The sequence below is a fragment of the Neodiprion fabricii genome, chromosome 3 (genome assembly GCF_021155785.1).
Source record: "Neodiprion fabricii isolate iyNeoFabr1 chromosome 3, iyNeoFabr1.1, whole genome shotgun sequence".
Classification (NCBI taxonomy): domain Eukaryota; kingdom Metazoa; phylum Arthropoda; class Insecta; order Hymenoptera; family Diprionidae; genus Neodiprion; species Neodiprion fabricii.
Window position 1 is genome coordinate 12,596,703 of NC_060241.1, and position 19,855 is coordinate 12,616,557.

The following is a 19,855-nucleotide window of genomic DNA, read 5'->3' on the forward strand; positions in this document are numbered from 1 at the left end:
TTATCTCGTGGGAAAATGTGACAATATTATTAATTTTGTTTGCTGTAAAATACACGATAAATAATTGTAAATTTTATTCTTCAATATAATCCCCATTATCATATACATTTAATAAAGTACTCAAAAAAGTAGAAACTCGTTGAAGTCTTTGAGACGATTTAGAAAGCGCAAAGTATAGAAATTTCATTGCACAACACGTTAGCTCACCGAAATAATCAGGTAACGGCTTACCCGACTGTAGGATTGCGCGAAAGGAGGAGCAAGATGTTGATTATAGCTACTGGGATGATCCAAATGAAATTGTAGATCATCTCCGACTACTTATGGCGTTGTAGGCTGTAGGCAATACCAACCATTCCAACGAAATAGTCTCCATTATTGAGGAGTTGCGCGAGGCTGTTAGTTTACCGTTCGGGACGTTCGGGGGCTACCAGGTTATCTGAAGCGCTCCAGGCTCGCTGCAAATCAGTTGAATGTGTCTTGGTGGACTTGGACCTGTGCAGAACAATTTACGCGAAAAGTCATCATCGGTGTGCCTAAAAATACACCCAAACGGAATAAAGCTTGATTAAAAATGCTACTGAACTTATGATTCATAGAATTATTTAAGTAGTGAACTTTTTCGTTTCGAAACGAGAAAATTAAATTTTGACAAAAATTGGCAAGAAAAAGAACATCAGTCTCTAAATATAAATATAAAAAGTCCCCCAATGACTTTGAATGGAATTTCCCCCAAACATTTTTAGCGTGTTCGTAATCGGCGTCTGAAATATCTGCATCGCAAAGGTGTAAGTAGAAATGCTTCTTTGCAGGTGATCGCGTTTTATCAAGTTTCACACAACAATCGACATAGGGAAAAACACCTTTGCGGGTCATCAAACTAAACTGTGTGGGATTATTATAAAATTTACGCGTTATGTGTTTATCTGCATCATTTGAATATGAGTAAAGTTTAGCACTGCTGCTAGCCATAAATCGAAACGAATCGATGAATCTCAAACGCATCGGTGTCCCATTAACACGTTTCGTGAAGAATATATATTTTTCCTTATTTATTAATAGCAAATGTAATTTCATAGGGAAAAGTTGTTGCGAGGGATTTTATTAAGAAATGAGTGTTTTGCATAGATCAAAGCACCTCTGTACTTGTTTGTTGTTTGTAAACGTAATCTCCGGATAGTGGAGCGAACGATGAGCAGACTCGGTGAAATTGCCCTACTTAAATAATTCTATGAATCATAAGTTCAGTAGCATTTTTAATCAAGCTTTATTCCGTTTGGGTGTATTTTTAGGCACACCGATGATGACTTTTCGCGTAAATTGTTCTGCACAGGTCCAAGTCCACCAAGACACATTCAACTGATTTGCAGCGAGCCTGGAGCGCTTCAGATAACCTGGTAGCCCCCGAACGTCCCGAACGGTAAACTAACAGCCTCGCGCAACTCCTCAATAATGGAGACTATTTCGTTGGAATGGTTGGTATTGCCTACAGCCTACAACGCCATAAGTAGTCGGAGATGATCTACAATTTCATTTGGATCATCCCAGTAGCTATAATCAACATCTTGCTCCTCCTTTCGCGCAATCCTACAGTCGGGTAAGCCGTTACCTGATTATTTCGGTGAGCTAACGTGTTGTGCAATGAAATTTCTATACTTTGCGCTTTCTAAATCGTCTCAAAGACTTCAACGAGTTTCTACTTTTTTGAGTACTTTATTAAATGTATATGATAATGGGGATTATATTGAAGAATAAAATTTACAATTATTTATCGTGTATTTTACAGCAAACAAAATTAATAATATTGTCACATTTTCCCACGAGATAAATTTACATGGAAAGAACAGATAAAACTTATAAAGATATATGCAAAGTTGTAACAAATTCTATTTTTTTGAATATGTAAATAATTTCATTTTCAATTCTATGTATAAACTGGTATATAATTGTAATAAATTGTATTTCCTAGATAGGTGAATAATTGTATTGGATATTCCATTTTAATTCTATGTGTAAAATATAATATGTATAATTGTAATGAATTCTACTGGTATTTTTGTGCATATTGCGAGCATTTTTTAGACAGACGGTTGCATTCCAGACAGTCTTTTACTAGAGGATTCGGCCCATCCACTATATCGCCACCGGTTCCTGGTGTATAATGCAGGAGGCATCTGCGGCAACTGGCATCCATTTTCATATTCTCAGACAGTGTATCCCACACATCATTGATGGTGTTTGAGGCACACGTGTAGACGAATTCTTTTGGTAGAAAAGCTATATCCTCAGATACCATTTCCCTTAAACCGTCTAATTCTTTGTACAGGCGGAAGAATTTCTCGAGGGAGCCGGTACACTCCTTCAAGTACCAACTCCTTAGTCACTGCACATTTTTAAACGGCGCAGTTCTATGCCAGGATGTATTCAGGGTTGTCATCATACCAAATCGAGCCTGGCACTGCTGCTTGCTGGAGGTTATTCGATTGGAAGTATCCATGGTTTAAGTCATGCCAGGGTGCCGCTTCCATATGCCTCAATGTTTCCAGTGCAGGGGGTGTGATGTGCAAATCTTCCATATTAATAACCCTCGTTGTACCATCGATGATCTCCGTCAGCCATGCTTTCTTATCCTTCCCTTTGACGTATACGTAACACGCATTTCTCACCATTTTTCTCACAATCTTCGGTACATCCTCGTGAGATTTGTTGCCAGCATTCCATGATATTCCGTGGTGGTTGTGTGTCAACCAGACAATAGTAGCTCTACGTTCAAGCGGTAAGCTCGCCAAATCATAGGGTGGCTTGAAAATGATGTAATCCAGACCCGACCCGTTTACGTTGATAACTGCAACTTCCTTGGGTACAAACTTCATGTTATGGCCTATAAAACATTGCACGTCTAGTATCATTGCCATGTTGAAGAATGGGAATGTTGCGCTCGATTTTACCGTTAGACAGCAGGTAGAAGACTGACTATTCTATTTCCAGCACACCCGCTTTTATCCCCTCGCGGATGAATTTTGTAGAAGTAGAGGGGATCGCATAGTTCATTTACGGTACATAACTGCATGAAAATTCAAACTTGTTGAATTCCCCACCCCTTGGTTCTCACATTTCAGCCAACTGATCGGAATCTTCTTGTAGAACCCTCGCGATTCTCGGTGGTAAGAAGACGTTGTATTCACCTTCAATCGTCGCCAGAACACGTACCCCAAATTTTGTTTTGACCAGTCGTAACCCAGTGACGTCATACACCTCCTCAATTTCGAGCTCCGACATCTTCTTGGTTGGCAGATTCGCCAGGCCGCTGACGTGGTGAACTTTTGTCAGATCCATTGCGTTTCAATCAGAGTTTTTTTTTTTTCACCAGTCAGAACAGTTCACGACGCTAAGAGACGATGAGAACGGGGTGACTATCGGAATAGGCTCACGTTTTATATACCACCCACCCCCACTACAATTTTTCATCGGATGCGTTGAGCTAATATATGCCGATAGATCGCAGGAGTTTGTGCGTGGTGGTGGGGGGTCCAAGCTTTGTACCACCCCCGGCATCAGGAGATATAAAAAAATTTTATGGCAAACAGGTCTGAGCCTGCACACCCCAACCCTAATCAGTGTTGGGCATGTGATGGGGAAAAAATTTCACGATATATTCAAAAGCATTCAACCGCTATTTTGAAAGGTTTTATTTCATTCCCCACTTCCATCTCCGCCCAATGAAAACACCCTATTCCACAGGTCTTGATCTGTATTTCGCGAGAAAAATTTTTTTGCAATCTATTACTGATCGTAGTAGCGTAGTGCGTAGCGTGCGAGAATACGGAACGAGAGGACCTGCGTTCAAATCCTCAGCTTGTCAAGGAGGACCTGAGCGGCGGTTCGCAAAAATTGTAAGACGGGTCACACCGTTCAGGCGGTGAGTTGGTGGGTTGGGGTTTGAACTCGGTCGGGCTACACCTGGGCAAGGTTTTCTGCATTTTCCCCCCTTTTCCCCCTTGTGCGAATGCGGGTGTTTCTATTGAACACCTTAAGACAGCTGCTGACGCATAATGATGGTCACTAATCCGTCTCTTCCCTTGCCCCGCACAGGTCTACATAGACCTCTGGGGCCATACTTCAACGGGTATGGCGGGAACTGACAGTAAAAAATAAAATAAAATAAACAAATATTCAAAGCATCCAATCGTTATTTTTTCAAACGTTCGCCCAACCACATGATAACTAAAAAAGTTAGCATCTTGCAGCGCGCATTGGAAACATCACGCAGAGTCGATCGATTGAATATCGATTGATCGATAATGCGACAAACCTGCGGCAACACCCGGTAACACCAACTGTCGGTAAGATCAGACATAATAATTGCGAGGGTAAAATGTCTGCCGTCTGACAGTAAAAAATTTGAATTGTCTGCTCATCCGACGGTGAAAAAATCAAAATGGCTGCGCATCTGACTACACAATAATCAAAGTGGCCGCTCATCTGACTAAGCACAAATGAAAATGGCTGCTCATTTGACTAAGCAAATAATTCATTGTCAAACTTTGTGTCGGTAAAATCGAGCTAAAGTACAGGTGGTGCCGTTCATGTTAACAGCCTGTAACAATATCGGGGGTAAGGCTCACCGTCGCGGTGGTAACATACCGACTGTCGGTAAGGTAGGAATCGGGGCTAATCTGCCGATGCGTCGCCATTTTTGGATCAGTACTGTCACATCTTCACCACTCGCGGAAATGCAAAACGTTGAATCTCATACAAATCACTTATAAGAACCTTATACCGCATTAATATTCATTGTCAGATTTGTGGGACATCGATGTTCAGAAGTGAATACTATTTGAGACTTACTTGATAGTAGTAAACGTCATACTTGAGAATATCACAATGAATGTCGGTTGTATTATAGGTTGGCCGAGGGACAAGACTTTTCCGTCACTCATTTCATGTTCAAGAACTCTCGTCAAAGATCAGCGGGTGTTTTCAAACGTTTCTTCAAGATCACGACTCCTCTACGGAATTAGCTCTCTTCCTTGGCAAAAAAATACTCGTTTACTCCACCTATTTCCTCTGCGATGGGCCGAAAGTTTTTTATGACCAGGAAATTTTATTGTCGAAGCAACAGATAATAATCTGAAAGAGCTGGATCAAATTAATGGGGAATATGAATTGCCATCTGTCATCGGTTCCTATTTAGAGTAATTTAATACGAATGAGTTATAATACACTCAACGTTATGGCAAATAAACAAAAATATAACCGAATGCTACACAATATAATAACATAGCTGTTAAATGTTTTGTCACTCAACATTTACTGATAATTGATCATCCATATCTTACCTTGGTAAATATGAACTGAAAAACTAAAATTATCACGTAGATCAGTTTTTTCAAATGTTTTATCATAAAACTCGATTTTTTTTCTGTTTCAGGTTCATGACTAACGTCTGGGCAATGTTTGCTGTTGTATTTCTTGCAATCTATACTGCCAATTTGGCAGCATTCATGATCACCCGAGAAGAGTTTCACGAGTTTACTGGCGTCGATGATCACCGACTAGCGAAACCATTTTCACATAAACCGATGTTCAAGTTTGGGACCATTTCCTGGAGCCATACAGATAGCACAATATCCAAATACTTTAGAGAAATGCATACTTATATGAAAGCCTTCAACAAGACTACCGTGTCCGAAGGAATCGAAGCTGTGATCAGTGGGTAAGTAAACTGACTTTTGTAATAAAATTATTAAGTAATACGATATCATATTTTTTGATGACTGACACGCCTAACGGATTGATTATCATGTAGTCTGGTACACCTTTACGGAAAAAATCCCCAATTTTACCCCCAAAATAACCTCCAAAATAACTCATAACCCCTAGGGGATAAATTCGTACCCCTTAATTCAGGGTTAACCTCGAAGTCGAAGATTCACTCCTAAGTCGAGGGTTTACTCCCAAGTTGAGGGTTTACTTTTAGGTTGAGGGTTTACTTTTAAGTTGAGGGTCTACTCAGAAGTCAAGAGTTTACTCCCAAGTTAAGGGTTTACTGTCAAGTCGAAGTTCTACTCCTAAGTCGAGAGTTTACTCCCAAGTTAAGGGCCTACCTCTTAAGTGAGGGTTAACCCCCAAGTCAAGGGTTTACCTCCAAGTTGAGGGTGCACCTCCCAATCGAGGTTTTACTGTGAAAGAATTCTCGAGTCAAGAGCTTATCATATCATTTTATTGGGATTATAGATGTAACGGTATTACAAAAAGGCATTACACACCATTAGTAAATACAATATAATTTGACTAATCAAGAAGTTGTCTGGTTATTTCTCATTATATTATACAGGGTGTCCCTAAATTGAGGGACACGGACCAGCCAGCGTGATACCTGACTGAAATGCAACCGAGAATTTCTTTACTCGAAGCTCGTCCGACGCATAGTTTTTGAATTATAAGCGATAGCGTTAGGCCAATCAGAGTGCACCATTTCATCTGGATTTGCCGCCACGGAAATTGCTGTTTTGTTCGTCTGGGTGAATTATTATTATTCGGTTACAAAGTAAATATCGGCACCTCCCCTCTCTCGCTGTTGTACCCCTTCTCGAGCGCTGACCTCGGTATTGTTGCCGCGGCACACGCTGCCAGCCGCACACCCACGGACGCACACTCGTGTGTGTGAAAATAAGCGAATGCCCAGCTACACAATACTACGAAACACACATCTACGAGTGAAAATGAAAATAAATCTCGAAATAAATCAGCGGATTTGAGATTTAATGTTATAAAACACTTTCAATCATCGATGTATGCATAAAACTAGAGATTTTAGATGATTGATATGCCGTTAGGGTTCATAATTAGTCATTCAATCAATCTGAATTATGCTTTCCGAACATTTTTTGTGTCTTTGCAACGTAACTTTTCCACTAGTTTGAAATTCATCATCGACATCCGATTTTTCAATAATGCGAGGGAACAACAACTGGCTGAATTGACGTGTCAATAGGTTTGTAAATCAATTACAATTCACCTGAGTTAACACAAAATAACTGAATAAATGAGAATTCACTGAATCACTGAAAATGATAACTGAAATCATGAGAATTATTTGAGATATAACTGAATTAGGAAGAGTTGTAATAAGTTAAGTTACGTTGAATTACTTTAGATTCGTGCCAAAATTTTATGTTTAGAGAAAAAAATAATCAAATTCAAATGAAAAAGTAATTTTAAATCAAGAAGAAGAAAATTCCCAAATACCTGAATTCAAATGAAGCAATTTCAATTTGATAAATCTATCTGAATTTGAGGAAAAATAATTATTATCATTTGGAATAGAGAACTGAAGTCGAATTACATGAATAAATTCAATTAATTCAACTCAAAAAAATATGGTGTCATTCAAATTCCTAGTTATTTCCTCGTCGATTTAATGTGGGTCTGGAGCCGCTTGTTTACTCACACGAACGATGCAATACAGTATCGATGTATGCGATTTATGTATCAATCACTGAAAATTTATCAAACTTTAAAATATTTCGAGTAAGACTATGAATTATCAAAATATCTCTTCTGATATTAAGACTACACGCAGAAATTCACCAAATCGATTAATTTTTAACAATTCAATCGAGCCGTGTCCGATTACTTTGTTGAAATCGATTAATCGATACATCGATTATTCTCAGATAAGTGGCCATCACTAGCATTGATCCCAACAATTTCAACGTTACTTGCCACTCCAGACCCACATTGAATGGACAAGGAAATAACTAGGAATTTGAATGTCACCATATTTTTTTGAGTTAAATGAATTGAATTTATTCATGTAATTCGACTTCAGTTTTCTATTCCAAATGATAATAATCATTTTTCCTCAAATTCAGATAGATTTATCAAATTGAAATTGCTTCATTTGAATTCAGGTATTTGGGAATTTTCTTCTTCTTGATTTAAAATTACTTTTTCATTTGAATTTAATTATTTTTCGCTCTAACCATAAAATTTTGGCACGAATCTAAAGTAATTCAACGTAACTTAACTTATTACAACTCTTCCTAATTCAGTTATATCTCAAATAATTCTCATGATTTCAGTTATCATTTTTAGTGATTCAGTGAATTCTCATTTATTCAGTTATTTTGTGTTAACTCAGGTGAATTGTAATTGATTTACAAACCTATTGACACGTCAATTCAGCGAGTTGTTGTTCCCTCGCATTATTGAAAAATCGGATGTCAATAATGAATTTCAAACTAGTGGAAAAGTTATGTTGCAAAGACACAAAAAATGTTCGGAAAGCATAATTGAGATTGATTTAATGACTAATTATGAACCCTAACGGCAAATCAATCATCTAAAATCTCTAGTTTTATGCATACATCGATGATTGAAAGTGTTTTATAACATTAAATCTCAAATCCGCTGATTTATTTCGAGATTTATTTTCATTTTCACTCGTAGATGTGTGTTTCGTAGTATTGTGTAGCTGGGCATTCGCTTATTTTCACACACACGAGTGTGCGTCCGTGGGTGTGTGGCCGGCAGCGTGTGCCGCGGCAACAATACCGAGGTCAGCGCTCGAGAAGGGGTACAACAGCGAGAGAGGGGAGGTGCCGATATTTACTTTGTAACCGAATAATAATAATTCACCCAGACGAACAAAACAGCAATTTCCGTGGCGGCAAATCCAGATGAAATGGTGCACTCTGATTGGCCTAACGCTATCGCTTATAATTCAAAAACTATGCGTCGGACGAGCTTCGAGTAAAGAAATTCTCGGTTGCATTTCAGTCAGGTATCACGCTGGCTGGTCCGTGTCCCTCAATTTAGGGACACCCTGTATATGCATTTGTATTGTGACGTGGATTATTTTTGCACCTCGGTCACTCGGAGGAAATGACCGAGAACTTACCGCGTGCACAATAATTCGGCTAATAAAACAATATCAGGAAATTTGTTGGGCGCCTGGCGTGATCAACACGCCTCGAAATCGGTAATACGATATACCGCGACCATATACTCGGTAGCTTAGTACCATGGAGAGGGGAGTGGTGATTTTTGGGTAGAGAGAGATACGAAACACGTACGCCAACACGTTATTTTATGAAGCGACGATAAAATCGACAGATATATTTTCTTCCGATGATAATACTATCAAAAAAATATACAAAAAAAAATAATAACTGTCCAAACGTCGCTCACTGCGACTCAAAATACCAACGAGAAATAATAATTTGTGATTCGCTATTCACGACTCCTACTCAACTACTTAGATCTAACAAACAAAAGAAAAGAAAAGAATATAACAGAAAAAAAGAAAGAAAATTAAATGACTCAATCTAAACGACTTCGTATGCCTATTCGCGCTACTCGCTGTCTGAAAAATAAACAATAACTCGAACTACGGACAGAATTTGACTCGACGCGCTAGCCGCGATCGTTACTAACCCTAAAAAATTCGTTAAGCCTACGGGCGCTAATCGCCACTTTACTAATACACAATAATTCAATACTTAAACAAAAGAGAATGTGACTCGACGCGCTATTTGCCTCCCCAGTCGTTATTTCTAATGGCGCCGGTGACCACGGGGATGGCCTGGCTTTATCTGAACGCATCCAAACTCGACTTTCTTCGCGACGTCTGAACGCAGTTCGAGAGGGCGAACGCTCCCCCTTTGACGCCTCGCGACCTACACGCGAAGTTACATTTTACCGTACTTAACACGATGTGACCCTGGGTAATGGAATTTGGTTACCCTCAAATGGCAGTTGTCTGGCAAACCCGTGACGCTACTCGACCAGCTCGGGCACTTAGAACCGGCTCTACGTTATCCCGCGCAACTCAGGCTACGGTCACCAAACGAAAGAATCGGCAAACGAATTTCGAGGATTTTTTGATACGCAAATTACGCACGGCTATCCTCTCTCGAACCAGCCCTCACTTAATTACTCTCGAAATTTGATCGCAAGAATATCAGCAACGCTTACCACTCCACATCCAGCTCACAAAAGGACCGACTCCCTCGTGACGGTTACCGGCTATCGTCCTCGTAACACAACGATTTCCTTAACAGACTCGAAACGAGCTCACAACTCGACTAATGACAGGTACCTCTGCCTTGCCTAATCGCCAGAACAAAAGTGATCTCTCATGGCCGATCGGCCGCAGCGCCGATCTGGTCACGCTAATCCTTCGTGACGTCATCAGCCTGAGAATGCGCAACCATCGATCTGTCATCGATTTCGGAGATTGCGCAATTTGACGCGCACCTGTCGTCGCTACGCGGCGCAGAACTTAACGCTAGATGGCGATGTTGTCTTCCTCGCAGCTCTACGGTGTCCTGGGGTTGAGCGGGGTGGTGCTCCCTCGTCGCTAGCTGGTCTCTCGCGGTTGCCTTGGTCAGGTGTAGGCTGGGTGAGCGGGGAGGCTGCGGCGCGCCGGCCGCCAGCGGGAATCGCGTCCGCCTTGGATTTCCGCGCTGCAGGGATCTGCGCTGTCTCCCCCACCGCAGCCTCGGTATCCGTCCCGCACGATCTCCGTGATGTCGCCTTGCCTCTAAATATGCACGGCGTCGGAGTTGGTGCTGACTCGTGGCCGGAGTACTCAAAAAAAAATAAAACAAAAGCCTGCAATATCTTATTCATAATCCTCTATTACGTCCCTGTCGAAGCTCGGATGCGTGACTCTATTTCTGGCGCTCTTTACTATTATCGCGACCTGTTCACAACAACATTGTGAACGCAACTCGTTGGTCGCGCGCCTTCCAACCCACGCGAGGCAACCAGCCTTTCACACTTTCCAATCACGCGACCCAGAAAAAAGTGTGACGTCACGCGCGCCGCTCACGCCACCCACGCAGCCGAGCGCGTTGCGTAATCAACCGACGTGGTCTCCCGCTGCCAAAGACCAACCGAGGCTGCAATAAGAGACGACCGATCAGACCTATCGGCAGGACACTTCGGGTTCACCTCGTCCCGACCAACCCTACCGACGCTGACGCTACAACGTCACGCCGTACTTACGCCTCAACGCTACGCCGACGTTACGCCACTCCGACGTTTTATTGACGCTACGACGACACGTTATAAGACAGACCGGACAGCAGACTGATTGCATGACGGATCCTGTTTATCTGGCTGCGGCCAGCACACTGACAAACACATCAGCGTCAAACCCGCCAGTTCCTTGGGTACTGCATCTTATCGACATCCCGTCACGGCCTCTCACCAGACCTCCAGCTGTGTTACTTTCCTTGTGGGATGTACGGAGAGCTCGACTGACTTCACCTAGCTACCACAGACGCATCCCGGCTCCAGTCTCCCCATTTCACGAGCCGCAGTGCTCGTTTGTGTCGACTGCCACCCAGACGACCGACAGTGAGTGGGAGTCTCCTGTAAAGACGGCTGAAAACCGCCGTCCCCCGACACCACCAAGCTCTCCAGAGAGCCGGTACACGCCACCACTAAGGATTGAGACTGACCCCCCTCGACGCCCGACATCCTCGCTGCAGCCTCCACCACAATTTAAAAGGACAAAAACCTCTCCTAGTATCACGTGGCAACCATTATTCTAACTTGTATATATGTAAATAAAATAAATAAGATCTAAAATAAAAACAAAAATAAAAACAAACTCATCTTTGACTTCAGCGACCCACACCTTCCACGCGGTTCGGTCGAACTACTAGCTATCAAATAGCGAACATGACTCGATCCCCGAAACCCTTATCCCGGGATTCCGCCCAAGGTTCAGGGAGTACCTTGTAACGGGCATGTCTGTCCGAAATTCCACGTTACAGTATATTCATTTTTGTCATTGAATGCCACGAAAATTATATATTAACATTAATAAATTCTTGTATATCTATACGAAATCGCGTTCAATACAGAAAAAGATTATGTATCCCCATGCAGAAAAATAATCGTAAATAAAATTTAATGCACGTATGTATAATTCATATAGCCATGAAGAATTATCTATACACGATGCATTCCATTCATCATTATATTATAATGAAGATACATGCCTACATGTACAATGCACATACACTATATGAAAATATATGAAATATTCAGATTCGATAATTTTCAGATAATTTCTAAGCACTATCATATAAAAAATCACTGGGAAAATCGAAGAGGGTCAATGTTTTTGATTTACCAAGTTGACGTGGGAATCCCCATACATAGTGTAGTTTATGATTTCCAATTTCAACCCTGAAAAAACTAAATAGTATTCTTTTGGAGCGTTGCATAAGGGCATGCAGGGTGAGTAAAATGCAATATCAATAGTGATCCTCATACTTCATGATGCGATGGCTCAATTCCAGCGAGCTGGTCGAAAGTTGACTTTACATTGAATCATTGGTTTTGCTATAAATAATATATGGATAGATCATTTCAGATGTTATTGAAAATAATACAACTTCAACGAATATCATAAGAATTACCTTGGAAATTTCACGGGTTATGTTACCCTGCAATGGAATCAAAGGTTCCAATGTATCCAAAAGGTTTGGGCAGTGAAAAAAATCAGTAAACTGGTATCGATCAGTAGAAAATTGGAAAAAATCGCACTTTTGTCAATAGCGCCTTTGTAAAAATTAATTTAGCGCAGTTCATGATATCAGAAAATTGGTATCTATCAGTAAAATATTGAGAAAAATCAGCCTTTAATTGGAAGCGTTTCTGATAAAAGGGCGATTTTTTAAAAATTTTCGACGAATCTGTTGCATTCTTGAAAAAACGCTGCGGGAGTTCTTTGATTCGCTTGAATGCTGCTTGATTCAGATTTAGATTTGATTCACAAGCTTTACGATGTCCATGCGTGCGAACTCTAGTGTTCGGTTCATTCGGGTTTCTCGTTCAGCTCGTCACTATCTGAGAATTCTTCTGTTTTGGGTCGTGTCAACTATCACTATGTGTGATAAAAATAATTCTCTTCACATAACATTGCGATTTCATATACGTTTTTGTTAACACATAACAAGTTCTTCTCGATCAATTCTTAGTGCCAGGGTTTAACAAGTTAAGGTTGTTTTACTACGACTGCAATAGCAATACTTGAGTTCGTAGCTTCTAAATCCAGGAGTTGATGCATTTTAGCTTATTTGCTCTGCACGTGAATTTAGACTTTGTTGTAAGTTATAGCTCAATTCATTATTCTTCGATGTTGAAGTATGTTCTGAAGTCTAGAACGATTCTTTATTGTCTAATGTCTAATTGTGTTCTTTACTCTTCGATGTTAATTTGCCGTCTGCTTTCGAGATTTCTGAAAAGATGGAAGTAGGAGTTTGAAAAGGCGCTATTGATTGGTGAGCTAGGTTCTCAGGTAAAACAGCGCAAGATGATTAGTTTATGCAGGGACAATCGGTGGTTGCTGACAAGATCTCTTGTCTATTCGAGTTACCAGAAATAGAGGATTTTTCAAAACGATTATGAATTTTCTATCTTACGCTCTTTGTGTTTTGGTTTTGAATTTTATCTTATTTGTCTTATTGTGTCGTAAGTCTATAATATTATTCCAAATCTGAGATTACAAATCCTGTATGTAGGCTAATGTTGAATTTTTTGCTGCGCAAACTAGGAAATATATATACCCTACTTATCATTGAGTAACTTCGAATTGAGTTTTGCTTAATAACGTATAGTATGATGCACAAGAATCATGGATGCAGTCGCCAGTGATGTTGTACACTATTAGGCCAAGTGATACAAGTTATTTTCGTGACAAAAGTACTGATAGAATTCCGACTATGCCTTCACACGAAAGATAGTCTGTAGTTGTATTTTGTCATTTTTCCAACTTGGAACTATGGGTTTTTTTTAATAACAATTACATATTTTGAAGTTAGTGACCGTTGAAGGTTAAACTGATGGGTCGTTTTCGTCGAGTAACGGTCAATTGAAGAGACATTTTTGTTGGGCAATATTTTATTGCGACGTTTCGATCGGACTGCATCTTCAGGCTACTACAAACAAGATGAAAAAAAAAAAAAAAAAAGAATTTTTCTAGACAATTGTTTTAGTTCTTAGGCGTTATTATATACTTATAAAACTAGTTATAATTTGTAATGATATGAGAACACATGCGTTTTTAAACATGTGTCTGCACCGATATTAAAGGTTCTGTGGAAACTGATGTGCACAATTGTTAACGTGATATAAAATACAAAAATACAAGGTGAGATTTACGGAAAAATTATTTACAAGAAAAGGATCAAGTAGTATCAATTAGATGTTCAGAAATTAAATTTACAGTACAGTGACATTCCGGAAACGTGGTGTTGACGCTTGGCCGGTTAGGGATTAAGTGAGGATACATTGATTTATATTGATTAACGATGATCGCCATCATTTCTATCGATAGTCGAAATGCGGAATGTCAATTTAGGATGGATACAACTTGAGTCTGAAGCAGGATTTATGAATATCGAATGATATCATTATATAAGTGACTGAGGTTCTGGATATCCGTTCGTTTATTAACTATAATATTGCTGATGTTACTGATATGAACCATCTCTTTTATGCAACGCTGATACCAGTTTGGTTCTGTTGTTAGTACATTTGTATTGCTGAAATCAAAAGTATGTCCTAAATTTAAACTGTGAGAGACTAGTGTTCAACTATCAAGGTCATGATTTATAAACAGTTGTGATTGACATGTTCTTCATTCGTGTACAAGACAGGCGCTGGCAGATAAATATTTTTTGCACAATTCCGAATTGAATTTTCTAATGTGCATTCTTTCAGAGTGTCTCGTTGGACAAGCAATAATTCGATTTCAATTTTCCAAACAGATTTTGAAAGCAGAAGTATACTAACGCCAAAAGCATGTTCTCATTTTGCGTTGAATTGCAGCGAAATAGGTGAAAAGTACTTGTAAACATGACTGAAAACGAAAAGCGCGCGAAAGTGGTTGAGAAGTGACGTTTCACCACGTCTGCCGTTCTACCCCCACTACTCAACCGCTTTCACGCATTTTCCATATTCAGTAATTTTTGCAAGCATTTTTACCTATTTCGCAACATTTTAACGCAAAATGAGAATACACATTTTGTAGTACTATACTTTTACTTTCAAAGTCTGTTTGAAAATTGAAATCGGACGATTCGTCACCCAAGGAGACACTGAAAGATATTGCATTAAAAAATTCGAATCGCAATTGTACAGAAACTGTTTATTCGATAGCAGTTACCTTATGCACAAATACAGAGCATATTAATTACTGCGATTACCCGGAAAACCTGCACTACAGCTTAAAAAATGATGGAGTTATGAATTTTTTGGAAAATGCATTTTTTTAGGCTTTACTCCGGTACAAATTGTTGGTTTCATTTAGGTGTAATGGTGTGTGTGAAAAAACTTATAGCTCTTCTATACAAGGATGGTATATCGAACCTAAACTGTTGATGTTTGTATTACGCTCTTATATGTCCAGAGTGGCAGGTATGAATCAATACCCAATTCTTGTTCAGCACCTCGGTTCATCAGTCTTGTTTAATACTTCATAGAAGGAAGACGGAATACAAAATTATATATGAAACCTAAAATTAATTAACCCATTTCCTATCGGTTATTGGTCCGAGAATAGGCCCTATAAATATCTATGAACTATGTAACAACAAAAAGTGATACGACTGTAATACTTGTGTAGTAATTTAGTGTGGAATATATGTGCAAGAAGTTGGCAAGCCGATTTTGACTTTTGACAAAAATTTATCATTGTGCTGGCACGTGCTACGTTTGTGCTATATTTTCAAAATTCTCAAAACGGAGCGTTGACAGTCAAAAACCCGTTTTTTAGTCCAGCATGACCATTTTATTTTTTCAAAAAGTGAACCGTGTGCCGGAATGTGCTAGGTTTGTGCTGCAATATGCCGCAAAAAGCATTCAGTCATCTCGAAAAACACGGCCACCAGTCCCCAAAAACGATTTGAAAGGAAAAAAAAATCATGACTAATGCGATTAATTCGGTTCAAATAACGTTATTACAATTCTACTAATTGTGCTGACATGTGCCACGCTTGTGCTACGTTATGCCGCAAATTATGAGACCCGATTTCTAATGACAGAGCGTTGACCTTCAATAAACCGTTTTTTGGTCAACCTCGGTCATTTTGTTTTTTCGAAAAAGTAAATCTTGTGTCAGAATTTGCTAGGTTTGTGCTACAATATGCCGCAAAAAGTATTCAATTATCTCAAAAAACACGGACGTTAGCCCCCCAAGAACGGTTTGTAAGGGGAAAAAAAATCATAAAAAATGCCATTAATTTGGATCTAATGTTCTATGCTCTCGAAGATAGAAGGCTGAATAATTCAGGGCAATTGAGTGAATGATGTCTTGTGCTTATCGTCTGGGTGCATGGTAATTTGGTGAAATTCTGAGGCTATATCAAAAATCGAAAAATATTTAGCTCCACCGAGTTGGTCGAGGATGTCTGATATTAAGGGTAAGTGGGTAAGCGTCTCCAATTGTTTTTTCATCTTTCTGAAAAGGAAGGACGGTGTATACATGTATTAGTAGCTTGCAGGGGTTCTCCGAGGACGTGAAAAAGGTTAGCGTATTCATTGATCAGATGAAAATAACTGCTTTACGTTCTTCTGAATTTAAGTGGTCGATTCGCATTAAGTTGAGTACCTCATTAGCACGGTTTACCCTCGTGTCCGAGTGATCGTGTGCTCTAAAGTGTCATCTTTCGAAGAATTGTTATCTTCGTCTACGCTTGTATTGAAGGGATACAAAGAAATTACGGGGACTTCCACTTCGACATCTACATCCAAGGTGTTAATCACGTATAAATAAGATATTCCATTATTGAAAGATATAAATTCGAACAATCGGTGATTTCGAAAAATTAACGACGGAGCCTGGTGTGATGCGAATATTACGCAACGATTATATATATATTTATACGTTTATTCAAACAGAGAATTGCGTTATAATTGATAACAACAATGGTGAGTGCGGGCGTTAACGTTATATTAAATTTATGTATAAGCAAAATTAGGCGTGCGTTACGCCGGGAAGCAGTATTGAGACTGCTCACACGGCCTCTCGCCGGGCTCGGCGACAGTGCATGTAAAGTGCATATAATCGCGTAATTTGAGCACTGCTGCCGATAAGGAAGCCAAGCACGCAAAGCGGGCTACGCTGCACAATGAATTTCGTACTCATTTAAATGATTCCCTGCATGTTCCTACGAGAGGATATAAAACTGTTACATTTTATGACAAATGTTCCAGCTCTATCACATCCCCCGACGAAGACAAAGGCGAGTCTCTGCGGCTTCTGATTTCTCGTAGGATTCTTTCGTTACGTTTAGCCTGTTCCTCAATCTTGCGTTTTAATTTCCTTCGTTCTACTACTTCCAAAGCAGAGGGATTCCTTTGGCAACAATATCCGGTGAACGACGAAATATAGGTGGGTATATTAAATTTCCACAGCAAGAGTAGAATAGACAAGACGGATATCGTTCCAGAAATGGCAGCTATTGATGGGATCCCTATACCCTTGAAGTTAGCCCATGTATTGTTGATCCGAAAGGTCGCTTCGTTATTCGCGAGGACACTTTCAAGGTCTAAAATGGTTGTCCTTGATCCTTGAGGGTATCCAAGTTAATCACGTGATGCAATACAATTTCCCGGCCTGTTACAAATTTGTTTAGCGGATAAATGGTATCTGCATGTATTTCTGTTAATTGAAAAGTCATATGTTCTGCGATTAATTTGACTCGCGTTTTCAAAGTTTGGAGTTCGCAGCTCTGATTCGTGGTTATCAGAGATGGCTGGGTGATTTGAATAATAAAAGTCTGCATTGGAGCGCATGTTATGGTTACCTCAATTGGCTTCGAAGGTAAGATTATTTGCGATCCCTGCGTTCTTATATAAGCAATGTCTGTGAATATCCCACATCACGGTAATCACCGATGAAATAATCGGTTATCTGTTTCAGTTGAGAAAATGTGAGTTCTCTTATAAAATTCTTACGTACTAATTTCAAAGCATATGTTGGGTTGAGCGTTACATAAGTGTGATTTATTCTTACGGGTACCGGGGTATTCTGAATTATTACCCAAGGTTCCTTTTCTAAGTAAGGCACTGAGTGTACAGATAAGTTTGCCTTTATCTGTGGTTATAGTTGAATCACTTATTTTAATAAACTTCGCGTAATTTTCTCCTTAATAGGTATGAGTGTCTTTTTGTCATTGGCGTCGAAAGCTTGAAGAGCTGTCATAAGCTCCTTTGGAGTAAAAAGGGTGTTATCGATGATACCATGCCTTCCTAATTGCACGGCAGTCATTATCAGATCGATTAGTCGCTGCAGTTCCTTAATTTCAAATAAACTTAGAGTTATAGCTTCTATGTATTTCTGATAAGCAAGCGTTTCGTTACCTTTTATTTTTAATGATTCTAATTGTCCCCATACAGTTTCCAAAGAGTGTTTAAGTTTGAGCTGATTTGTATTCAAGATATTAATTTGGACTTGATTTATGTGCAAGGACTTGGTTACAACAAGATTTAGAGTGTCCGTTACATTTTTTAGTGAGGCTAGATTCCCATTAATTATTTCCAAATCATCCGCGTCAGCAGTTCCATAGATTGATTTTTGGATTGTTCCTAATATGTTAAACATTCCTCTTTTCGGTCTGATGTTTGACGTGAGATAAGATTTCCTTAAGGGATACATTTCATTTGCCAGGCCCGTCAGAAGGACATGTTTTCCAAATACCGCCTCAATTTCGCGCGAGGCTTCGTAAGTAACATCGCTCGACGCGAGCGCTTTCGGAGTACTTGTTTTGGTTCCGTGGGATTGAGATTCCCTCAATTTAGGGGGGCGGCGCGTCATTTGAAGAATAGGCGCACCCAAGTCTAAAATGACTTCCAAAATATTCTTGCGTGACGAGGCACGGGCAAATTCTAAATCTAAAGCGTCCAGGGCGGACTGGGCGAGGGATCGCTGACCAGAATTCCAATGGTCCAGATAGGTATCCCGTATCGTCCGGAGGCCTCCGAGTTTGTCGTGGATGTCGAGTAATGGTTTGGTGAACCCACTTGCGTCAGTGGATTGGAATATCTTCCAGCTTTCCTGGTACATGTATACTTTGCCCACTTCCTCCTGGAGTAAAGTCCCATTGATAACTGAGACATCGAAGTAGGCCACGGATAGACTGCTACACCTATAACAAAAGAAACTAAGACTCTATTCCGTGGAGATCCAATCGTTACCCTGAACCCGTTTTAGTTCAATTCTAGGGATTGGATCGTTTTCCCTTGGTCCGGTGTCGTATTCGTAGTAGGGTTTGGTATTATTCAGATGGGTCTTCCAATAAGATGCTGTGGAATTATCCGCGGTTTTCTTGTAAGTGATATTTCCTTTTTGTTCGTTGATCTCGACGACGACGAATGGTCCATTCCAAATCCTTTCTAAGGCGTTCTGTCGCGTATGGTTCTTGATCATTACTTTATCTCCCACTTGATATGAAGGAGTTTGTCGTCGTGTTCCTCGGTCCACTTGTTTTCAGTTTCTCTCTGGATTTGGTAAGCCAGACCAGAGCTTTCTCGAACCGTTCCTCCCATTTTCGTATCCACAACATTTTCTTACTAATCACGGTTTCCAATCGGTTTTCGCGGAAACCGTCAGGATTGTTGGCTTCATGACAGAACATAAGGTTGTGAGGCGTTTCACCTGTTGATTGATGAACGGAAGTGTTATAGGCACGTGCCATTTCTGTTAAAACATTCTCCCAAGTGTGTACTCTCTCTTTGCAGGCAGTTCGAATATAGTCTTTCAAGACACTATGCATCCGTTCTATAGAGCCGTTCGACTGCGGGTGATTTGCAGTCGTGGTGATATGTT

The 19,855-nt window shown here is 40.0% G+C and overlaps 1 protein-coding gene across 1 annotated transcript in view; it reads left to right on the plus strand.

Annotated features, from left to right (window-relative positions):
* Nucleotides 1-19,855, plus strand: part of LOC124178533 (glutamate receptor ionotropic, NMDA 2B) — a 2,057,245-nt gene that overhangs the window by 1,342,633 nt on the left and 694,757 nt on the right. Inside the window, exon 13 of the mRNA XM_046561964.1 lies at nt 5,432-5,716. Within this exon, the coding sequence (XP_046417920.1) occupies nt 5,432-5,716 (285 nt within the window). The remainder of the gene's footprint in view (nt 1-5,431; nt 5,717-19,855) is intronic.